The sequence below is a fragment of the Calidris pugnax genome, unplaced genomic scaffold (assembly GCF_001431845.1).
Source record: "Calidris pugnax isolate Ruff unplaced genomic scaffold, ASM143184v1 scaffold17, whole genome shotgun sequence".
Taxonomy (NCBI): Eukaryota; Metazoa; Chordata; class Aves; order Charadriiformes; family Scolopacidae; genus Calidris; species Calidris pugnax.
Genome location: NW_015090794.1, coordinates 3,934,362 through 3,945,713, shown reverse-complemented (window position 1 = coordinate 3,945,713; position 11,352 = coordinate 3,934,362). Strand labels below are relative to the sequence as shown.

Below are 11,352 nucleotides of genomic sequence, written 5' to 3'. Positions count from 1 at the left end.
CGGCCCCTCCCCCGCCCGCGGCGACCTGGGCCCCCGCTGGCGCCAGGACTCGGCGGCGCCCGCCCTTCCCGCCGCCCTGAGCCCCACCCGTTACCTCATGTATGTAAAGTGCTCGGAGTCCGGCCCGGCGTTGGCTGCGGCCCGGGCCCGGCGCTGGCGCGGCGGCTCTAAGCGGCCTGGGCCCGGCACTGCGGAGCGGGAGGGCCCGGCAGCTGCTGCTGCAGCACCGCCGCCATTTCCTGCCTCCTAACCCGGCCGGGTCCGGCCCCGCCGCACAGGAAGGGAAACCCCGCCTTGGGCAGCACTTCCGGGTCGTCAGCGCTCCCCCGACATGGCGCCGCAGCAACCGCCTTAGCAACGGGGTGGGGGAGGCGAAGCGCCGTCGCCCTGACATTGAGGCCGACCCCCAGGCAGGCAGACCCCGCTCCCAAGGCCGGCGGCCGCCCCGCCAGCCCCGCGGGCAGCGCCCAGGCCTGAGCCCCCTCCTCAGGCAGGTGGCTGCGGGCAGTGACGGGCACCAGCCTTGCCTCAAGAGAGTCTCCACTCAAGGGGCCTGGACTGACCCCCTACGTGAGGGGCGTGAGGCCTGTCCTGCCCGGGGCAGGGGGTGCAGGCTGTCTGTGCTGCAGGAGTTAATCCCAAATTTGAGGATTTCTTTGCCTCTGGTTCCTGCCGCCTGCAGTGGCACAGCCCTGTCACCCTGGCAAGGGCAGCCATGGCAGCACGAGGGGATGGGGTTGCCTTTGGTAGTGCACTGCTGCCACCGCCCAGGCCATTGCTCTTGGGTTTAGTGTACCACCGCAGTTCTTACTTGTCCTGAAAGCATACACATCATTGCAAGCGCTATCTCGCCAGCCATCCCACAGAAAAGGACGTCCGTTTCCCCGAGCAATGCAGGATAAGGCACAAACAGGAACATAACATATGTTTCCATGTCTATTTTTCTTTATGTCATACAGCGGTTTCAGGTCCTAGGCACTGCTGGTACGCTCAGCTCTATTCTGAGACTGAGGCATCAACAACTACTGAGACTGATGGAAAAGGGATTTTAACATGTAAATAACCACCATTGAATAAGAAAGACCTTTCTCTCATCCTTCCTCTAACTTTATTAGGTTGAGGGAGAGAATGGGAAAGTATCTAGCACTTGCAAACCCAGCTAGAAATTGATTATGCAAACATATAGCTTAATCCAAAACGTACACAGAGAGATTCTAACTTCAAATATAAAGAGCGAAGAATATATAAGCCTCACTCTGTATTATAGTACTTGACTTCACTAAAAATACCCCAGAAAATAATTTAGGAAAATCAAACCAGTCAAAGGGTTGACAGGGAATAACGGAAGAGAATGAAGAACATTAATGCCAAGAGCCAAGCTGAGAGCAGACAAAAATTTACAGTAAACACACCTGCATTCTCTCACCTGTGGAGAGGGTGGAGCTACCATCATGATGTAGCCCAGACACCGCGAAGGTGACAAATGGAAAATTCTTCAAAATGAAAGTGAAACAATTTCATTTTCGTTGTCCAAGCCCACAGAATAAATAATGGCAAGAAAGTATATTTTAATATTTTGAGTTTAGCAAGAGCATTTTAAAGTTATACTACTGGCATTAATGAGAAGCTTAGAATTAGAAGCTTGCTTACAATACTACTTTTGAAACTTTTTAAAACATTATGGCTAATTTTTGCTTCCAATTTTTAATGCTTACAGGGTAAAATTAGAAAGATGCAGATGCACCCCACCTTAGCAAACTGATGATAAAAGAGGGAACACAGACAATAGGTTTCTACTTAGAAAATTTGACTGAGAAGGAATTAGTGCCATAACAGGTACACTGATAATGAGGATGTGCCACAGTTGTAGCTACCTCTCTGCAAAACAATCTTAAAAAAAATTATCGAGTGATACTAGCTTTCGGTATGCGCTGTCTGGTGGCAGGGCTGGGTTACTTTGGTGCAGAGCAAAACTTGTCACTGCGATGGCCGCTTACTGGCATTCCTGCCCTGAGTTCTAAAGCACCGGGTGAAAATACCCCAGCACTCTGCACAGCTACTCTTCAAGGGAATAATTGTTATTGTATGTGCCTACAGTGCTGTTCGGGAATTTAAATTTCTTCTCAACTCCCTTCCACTGTTCACATGGAAATAAGCATCATCCTGTCTGCTCCATTATAAGAGCTACTGAGAAAAGTGGTTTTGTTGGCATAGGGAAGTTCTTGCTCTCTTTTTGCATCCAGCTTGCATATTATCACAAGCATTTACCAGCCCAGTTTCAGTTGGCCTTTACCATTCTTATTAATGCTAGTGAAAAAAATGAATGCTATTTCATTCACCTGTAAAAAATGGATGCCCTGGATGAATGAGTAATTGTCTCTGGAAATCTGCTGCAATATCAACTGTCTTTCTGCCAGCATGAATGGAGCAAAGTATTTTTCACCTGAAGAAGATCCTACATTATTAAAGAGGAGCGTTTATGACAATGCAGCGTAGCCAGTAACGGTATTTTCGTCCTCTTCTTAGAGACTTAATAGTGCAGCCTGCATTGCTGTGAGCCGAGCATGCACATGCATAAAGTGATTGCATTATCTTCGATGTACTTAAAAGGGCACTGATGATTTGAAATCAGTTTCTCAGCTTCTATTAATAACTTGTAAGTTAATTTTGCTCGTCTTTTTTTTTCTTCATAGAAAAAAGTTTGGATTGTCATGTAATAATGTGTAACTGAAAGCCATTATTTCCCGACGCCTGATTCAGCTTCCTGTTACTGTTCCATTCACAGCAGTCCTATTTTATCTGCCTTTAAAGGCACTACGCTTGATGTAGGAGGACTGCTGTTAAGTCTGTCCTCAGTTACGAGGGCTAATAAATGCATTATGTACTCCTGTTATGTCATTTTGTTAACTGTATTCTGCCACTGTCAATAAAACTCATAGTCAAGGTCTGTAGCTTTCTTGATTATTTTAGATTGTTCTCTAATTTTATTTATGCACATGCTCCTAGCGACTAGACTGTTGCAGCAATTGCTTCCATTCTGCCTTGTAAATACTACAGCTGGTTTGCTGTCAGCAAATCTGCTGCATTAACTAACCCTCTATTACTTATCTTGTCATCTCCTTCTCGCATCAACATCATGATCCTACCTCTTTCACCCTCACAGGTAGCACTTTCCTTCAGCTAAGTTCTTACACACATGGCACTGGCTGGTGAACTACTGGATGCACCAGGGAAATTCAGGCACCTTCACGCTGGAATAACATTTTATTCTTTTATTCTTTCTGAGAGACCTGTGTGTGTTCAGCCTGTAGAAGACTGAGAGGAGATCTCACCAATGCTTATCAATATCTAAAGGGCGAGTGTCAAGAAGATAGGGCCAGACTCTTTTCAGTGGTGCCCAGCAACAGGACAAGGGGCAATGGGCACAAACTGGAACACAGAAAATTCCATCTCAACATGAGGAGAATCTTCTCTACTTTAAGGGTGCCAGAGCCCTGGAACAGCCTGCCCAGGGTGGCTGCAGAGTCTCCTTCTCTGGAGATATTCAAAAGCAAGGGAGGGTGGTGGTGAGCAGCTCCAGGAGAGGTTGTCCAACAAAGATCTGTTCTGTGGCCCATGCTCTACCCACGTATTCTGAGCTCCTGTTGTCCCTTCTGATTTCCACGCTGGTCCTAACAGCAAGGCATTCCTGTTAGGTCATCTCCAGAATAGTGTCCAATGTTAACCACCCACTCTTGGCTTTAATATGTGTTTTGTTGAGCATAAGGTTGTTTGAGAGCCAAGGTCTTGGTCATCTCCTCTCCTGCTTACTACACTTTTTTGGTTCATTCTTTGTTCTTTTACTCCTGTGTTTATTGGAGCTTGGACCTCTGGACTTCTTTGCTATGGTCCAAGTTTCTGATTCTGCCAGCAAAGGGACAGCAAAATAACACTTCTGACACACAAAGTGTTCACAGGCATTACGGCACGTTGATAGGCATCACCTAACATCCACCTGGGCTGATGCTGTGGTGGAAGATTACTCTGCCAGGAGATGTTTGCCAGCTGGGCCTGCTGGAGACTTCCATCCATCCCCGCTCCCTTCCCTCGGAGAGATGGAGATGTTTGGAAGGCTGTGCCTCCTGCTCTCTTCCCAACGCCTGGTGGCAGAAGCCAGGCTCTGGCTGGAGCAGCAGCCGCCTTCCTGGCCTGCCTGCACCTCTTCCCGCTGGGAAGGGTGAGCGGAGGAGCTGTGGTGTATAGGGATGGCAGGGAAAATCCCCACTGCTTGCAGTGAGTGGAGGATTGACTCTGCTGCTGGAAAGGGATGAAGCCAAGGCTCCCTGTGCAGGGAGAGCATTCCCTCGACGGCCGGCAGGTCTCCCAGCACAGATGCAGGCTCCGCTGCTTCCCCGGTCTGGCCACTCTGGTTTGGGATTTGGGAAGCGCTGGATTTTATGGTGTTGGCACTGCAGTTAGGCTGTCAGCTGCTTTTCTGTTGTGCATTTGAATGGCTCCAAAGCGCTGTGGTCATACGTGGAATTAGAAATAGTGGAAACAACTATTCAAGGGCAAGCGACCTGCCCTGCATTCAGGCGGCTGCCAAAGATGGATCTTTGCTGTTACATTTTCACCGCTCAGTAAACATGCCCTTCTGGCCAGTGATCCCCAAATACCTTTTTCCCAGCAACAGCAGCCACCATCTGCACTCTGCCAGCCTGGCACGCAGGCGGGTCCTCCCGTCTTCAGATCCCCATTAACTTTTTAATTAGGATTTTCATATAATCAGAGTGAGGGAATGAACTGCGGGAGACGGAGAAACGCACTGACTGAAAATAGTTAAAAACGAGCTGGCGCCATTTCAACGTTTCCCATCCCCTCCACCCTTCCCCTTTATCTGCAGTTTGCTGTCAAGGCATCACGCGAAATGAAGGCTTCAGCCTGGAGTTGGAAAGCCGACATGTTAGAAAATACTTTCTGCTTAATGTCTGGGGAAAATAAAGCAAGGGGCTGCTTTTATAAGGCGACACGAGAAGCGCGGGCCTGGGAATGTGGAGAATTTGCCGTCAATAACCCTTTGCCGCTTGTTACATTCAGCATCATTATACAGAATGAAGACGCTGTCATGAGCAAAACAGATTGTTTTCAAAATTGCACTTGACTTGGATAATCTAAATGAGCTGATCTGACAGACAAGGGAAAACAGTCTTCTCGTTAACACAGAGGCTCTGTGCGTTACTCTGCTCGGCGGCTCCTTCCCTTGTTCATTGTAGAGCCGTTATTTACAGGATGCATTTTTAGAGCTATTTAAAAATAGCTCAGCCGATGGGAAGAGGTGGCAATATAAAGGTATTGAACAGCCAGTGCTTACTCATAAAAACAATGCCTGCCCAGGAGTCGCTCAGTTAACTCAGACGGACTATTTATGTTAGCGAGGAACATTTGGGTCTCTGTAGGATCCGTAATTAGGAGGAAAAAGCACCAGTGACAAAGTTGGAAGTTGCTAACAGAAAGCGTTGGGCTTGCCTTCCAAACAGCCCTGGAAAACAGCTAGAAAATCTTCTGCTGAGGCTGACAACGAAGCAGTCGGTGCCTGTTTCTCCGGCTGCAGCAGCAAACAATCGTTAGATCTCTGCTCAGGAGAAGAAAATTCACTGCCTTGCCTCCAGGCTCCCAGCGCCTTCCCAGCATTATCGCCGTTACGCAGAGCGATCAGAGCAGGGGAGAGCAGGCACTTGGGGTTATTAAATGAGAATTTAATCCTGCCCTTTAAATCAGCAAAAAATTATAAAAGATAAAGAATTTCCCTGTGTTTTAAAGCTAGTCCAATGTGCTTTCCCTGATCTGTGTTTGGGAAGGCTGCCAACTGCAAAATGGAATCGCTGAGCCTGGATTTCACTCTGCATCCAGCCAATTACGCCGTCCTCACATCCCCGGTCTCTTAAGTGGTGCAGTGCAATAGACGTTTCCAACCTTTATTTGTTTACCAGGGCTGCCTTGCACTTCAAAAGAAAATCACACCGATGGGCTCATTCTGTCTTTCCCTTTTTGCCACTTCCTGCACCCCGCGCTGCTCAGGCGTTAGCAAACATGGCCTGGTCCAAATTGCTCATGGGGGCTGGTGGGAGAGTTTCTCCCAACTCCAAAGGTCACAGCAGTGGAGGGGTCCGGCCACCATGTCCCCCGGGCATCACCTGCAACTACAGCCAGCTCAGGTGATTTTGCCCGTGTGGTGTCTGCTGGGTCACTGTGTGCTGGCATCTCTTCCACACACATGGTTCTTTCTAGCTTGTTTCCCGGTTTTTTGCTAAATAAAAAGACATTTTCAGAAAGTAGTAGGGCACTATATGGACACCCTACAGAGCTTCAAACCACTGTCCTTCTTCACTGCCCAGAGAAGTTGTGGGGTCTCCTTCTCCACAGGTATTCAAAACCCGTCTGGATGCCTTCCTGTCCAACGTGCTCTGGGTGACCCTGCTTTGGCAGGGGGGTTGGACTAGATTACCTCCAGAAGTCCCTTCCAACCCCTGCCATTCTGTGATTCACCACCAGCAAGAAGATGTGGATGACACATGCAGGGAAAAGTGCTTCCCCCCTTCTGCCCTCCAGTCTCAATAATTTGCCATGAAATTGTTGCAAACACTGAAGTTCACAGAGGAAACGGTTTCCCCTGCCTTTGACCCACCAGCTACACCCACGGCAGAGCTCAGGCCCTTCTGCCAGGATTAATCCCGACTGGTGAACTGGCGAGAGAGACATGAGCCAGTTCTACAGAGAAACCACCTCAGCCACGGCAGAGGGATGGGAGGGACGGGACTACTGGAATGGGTCACCAGCATGGGAAGACCCTCGAGGGCTGCCTGGGGACAAAAGACCATGCATGTGCTGTGCCTACAGCTGAGTACCTCTCGCCTTTGCCCCGGGGGACGCATGCCCTGCTTGGCCAGGTGCTGTTGTTTATGTGTATTTATTCTGTCCTCCCTCCTGTTTAACAGGAATAAGCCGCTTTGTAATCAATGCTTATTGATCGTCTAACTCAACAACTGCCCTTTCTCAACACAGTACCAGAGTAACAGAAGATTTCACCTATTTCTTTTGCACTTCTCTCTGACAATAGCACAAATGATTTCTGCTCTGCAACAGACTGTTTCTTTTTGTGCCAACAATATTCTCTGGTTTAGGCTTCAGAAAACGATTCATCTGATGAATTTCCTAATTACAGAGAATAAAACGGGGCCAGGACACACGCTATTGAGCAGCACCATAGACCACAGCATGAGCTCTGGCACTTGTTACCTCCTGGGACTGTCTCCAGGTGGGGAAGTGTCCTCATGCAAAGTCACGTCGGTGCTGCCAGGGAGGCACTTGCAGCCGTCATCGTGCCTGGGCCATGGCTGGCATCTATGATCTTTCTGTGCTACTCTGAACTCCTTTGCTCCTCTTTCTCCCAGCTGTACATGGTCCTAGTCAACAACAGTTCATAAACACACAATGCACTTTATTTGGTTAATGTTTGCAAAGGCCACAGTGTGCCCTGAAGAGCAAAAAATCCTAAAATGTTACTTAAATTAAGTTCTACTATATAGCTTATTTCCTCTGCTATTTAACTGAAATAACTTTCTCCAGTCACCTTTCCAAGCAGGAGACGTGCAAACAAGTTTAAGCTTTAGGAAGACTTTAACACTCAGGTCTATTCAAAGTCTAGGCTCTGGTCCTACTGACCTGGGTTTGCTTCTCTCCATCTGTACAAATCCAGAGAGGCTTTGGTGACAGTGGCTGAGGTGTGAGGCTTAAACGCAGCAGTTGGTTTTGTCCATCACATGATAGGCAAGATTTTGCATTGTGCTTCTGAATGCCAGCCAGCTCATTCCTTACCTAGTCAGAGCAGAGACCTAAACAATTCTTTAAGAGCAGCGTGTTAGCCTAAAGAAGCTGCTTTAATTTATCCTCATTATTATTTATTAATCAGACCAGCAATGATCTGATATTATGCATCTTCCACAGCAGGTAGGATGAGCTGTGAAGCTTTGAGGTAGGAGAGGCTGCGCTCTACAACAGGCTGCAATGAATAAATGCAATCACTTACAGCATCTGGAATGATAAATAAATGCACCCAGAAGTAACACTGTACAGTTATTTATCTCTAAGAACTGGCTCACTGCTGGCTCTCTAAAATGGCTCCCTGTTCCAGACATACACCTGCCTAACAGTGGCTCTGCTGAGGTGTCCTTACTTTGCTGTGCTTTTCTTTCACTTAAAAACATTTATAACCTGGGAATCTGGAGGAAAAAAACCAACAAACCAAAAAACAAACAAACTCACATTTTAATTACCTGTTCCAATTATCTGTTCCAGGTTTGTCCCTGCTGCCCACAGCCTGTTTGCAGTGCGGTGCCAGCCGTGGTGTGGGCACAGCTCCCCCCTGGCAGCCCCTGCGCAGCCACCACCCCGGTGGGAGGACCCCGGTGATGGGCAGCATGGCTCCAGCATGGACCTGTGAGCCTCAGCCCCAGCCCAGCACACGTCTCCAGGTCAGCAAGGGAAAGAAAGCCTGGATACCCAGACCCCGTGCCCTAGGCTTTGGTTCCTGGCAGGCTGATTGACCAGAGACATGACATCTGGCTAGATGGCTGCTTTTCAGAATGGGTGAAAAGCACCAACTGGCCAGGGTAGAGCTTTGTTGGTATAACACTAATTTATCAAGAATTATGATTTTTTCTTAGGCTTCCCATTAAAGAAGACCTTCAAACCCTGGATTTGTCATGCCCATCATTAAGAAATGGTGATGCTTCCTGGGCTGCAGCAAAAGAAGTATGGCCAGCAGATTGAGGGAGGTGATTCTGCCCCTCTGCTCTGCTCTGGTGAGACCCCACCTGCAGTGCTGTATCCAGCTCTGGAGCCCCCAACAACAGAAGGACATGGACCTGTTGAAGTGAATCCAGAGGAAGTCACAAAGATGATTAGAGGGCTGGAGAGAGCTGGGGTTGTTCAGCCTGGAGAAGGCTCCGGGAAGACTTTTTAGCCCCTTCTAGTACCTAAAAGGGCTACAGGAAAGATAGGGAGGGACTCTTTATAAGGGAGTGCAGTGATAGGACAAGAGGTAGTGGTTTTAAACTGAAAGAGGGTAGACGTGGATTAGATATTAGGAAGAAATTCTTTACTGTGAGGGTGGTGAGACACTGTAACAGGTTGCCCAGAGAAGCTGTGGATGCCCCATCCCTGGAGGGGTTCAAGGCCAGGCTGGATGGGGCTTTGAGCAACCTGGTCTAGTGGGAGGTGTCCCTGCCCAGGGCAGGGCGTTGTAACTCGATGATCTTTAAGGTCCCTTCCAACTCTAGCCATTCTTTGATTCTATGAAGAAACGGGCCACACCTGCATGAGTTACCTGGGGACTCACCACTGCATCTGCCTCCTTCCTGACTTCTCATTTTAAGATCCACTGCCTTGTCAGATTGGTCCAGCCAGCAGCAGCACGACATCTCCTCTGTCAGAGACAGGCTCTTCTCCTTTTGCTTTTTAAAAGATGGACAGTCCTGGGCAAGACTTCAGCTGGAAGCCAAACCAAGCCTGCTTTACATGTGTGCTCTGGGAAGAAGCCATGCAGCCTCTCTGATGGCTACTCAAGGGCAGTTTGGGCTACCAAAGAGCTGAGCTGTTCCTGCAGGTGCCTCTGTGCCCTGAGCCTGCAGGGAGACTGACCTGCTCCCCAATGTACTCCACATGCCTGAGAGGGGAGTCACAGGGATGGGCCGGAGAGGACGAGCACACAGCATTCCCTTCAATTATTCATAGCAGAGCTGGATGGCATGCAATTTCCTACGCTGGGACGTAGGAAACACATCTAGGCTGACACCATGACTCCAGTGAAATGTGTCACGGGAACTGTAATGGTAGAGTGGTTTATATCTCACCATAATGATGCAGTAAATTACTTAGAAGACTGTCTGAGGTTTAACAAGATGAAAGGTCTTTCCTGCGAGACCTTTGAGGCCAATAGCTTCATGCCCACTTCCAGCTGCAAGCAAGCTGTGAATGACGTGGCCCAAGGCCGAAGAAGTCCCTGTCCTACCTGCTCCCCGTAGCAGCAGGGCAGAAGACTCAGCATTACTGCATAAGCTCTGAACAGACAGAGCTACCTGTTCCCCTGCACTTCGTCTGGTATTTTGATTTGCAGTCAAGAAATCAAGCCCAAACGCTCAGCGGGTCTGAACGATATAACTTTATAGATCAGGCATATGTAAATCTCCCCACTTCCTCCCGGGCAGGAGAGATGTTTTGCTTCAGGCACCCAATGCATTACAAAGCTGCATCGTGCTACTGAATTTGTGCACGTCAGCTGTGGGTACAAGTCACCTGGAGATTCGTTTTCAAAGAACACTAATTTAAAAATAGTTTTGTCATGATTATTTAAATTGCTCCTAAACACACCTGAAAATGTATCTATTTGCTGTGTCCACATATCAGTGCAGCACAGCAGACTCACAGTATGAGACGTTCTCCAGAGTCATTCTGATTCCAGAGGAGAGACCTGAGATCTCCTGCTCTGGACCAACACTGACGTCCCTGCCTTCCCTGTTACCAGACGTGCCCTGCATGAATCTAATTCATTCCAAGTCTGTGTTGACTTGACAAAAATTGCCTAGTATATCCCAAGTATTTAATTCATTTTTGTCTATTTTCATTTACATCTCTTACAAAAGGCTTATTTTTTTTCTCACTGGGGCTTTTACTAAATAAGCTGCTCTTGGTTTTCCCTTTCAGTTTGGTTCTGAGTGTTACAGACTTTCTAAGAGCAAAACTGAAGAACTCTTCCTTTTTCACCACCCTGCAAAGCAAATGCATTGCCTAGAGACAGGCTGATGTGGGGTTTTGAGAAGTGCACTTTCAGTTAGCTGTAAATGCTGTATACTTTCACAAAACAGATTGATTTACCTTATTAAGACTATTCACCTTAAATCACTGAAACTAAACAAAAAGCAAAGACTGCTTTTAAATTCATGGGGGTTTTGTTTTGGATAAAACTAGGGCAATTCAGGCTCGTTCCACTTGGACTGTGATGGTTTCTGTTAGCAGCTCTTTGGGTGCTGGCAGATGGCACCCAGCAGCTGGGGCAGAGAAGACCCCCCCCAGCATCTCCCAGCACTTTGGGCTCCTCTCCTGGGGCTGGCAGCCCACCCGTACCACTCCAGCCTCCATGCCCAGCACCGGCCCTGTGCTCTCAGATCCTCCTCCAGGCCCTCCCAGGGCTGGAAATCTTCCTCTTCCTCCTCCTGCTGCCAGATAAACTCCCTGCAACCAATGTCACAGGACTGGCTGCTCTGCTCCTGTGCCTTCTAAGGACACCTTTATCAAAGGACAGCCTGCTCCTGGAGA

At 48.3% G+C, this 11,352-nt stretch overlaps 1 protein-coding gene across 8 annotated transcripts in view; it reads right to left on the bottom strand.

Moving 5' to 3' along the window:
* Positions 1 to 251, bottom strand: part of TNRC6A (trinucleotide repeat containing 6A) — a 53,892-nt gene extending 53,641 nt beyond the window's left edge. For all 8 annotated transcript variants that reach the window (XM_014936392.1, XM_014936393.1, XM_014936395.1 and 5 more), the window contains exon 1: positions 95 to 251. In XM_014936392.1, coding sequence (XP_014791878.1) covers positions 95 to 99 — 5 coding nt within the window. In that variant the 5' untranslated portion in view covers positions 100 to 251. The remainder of the gene's footprint in view (positions 1 to 94) is intronic.
* Between the last annotated feature and the right edge of the window lie 11,101 nt (positions 252 to 11,352).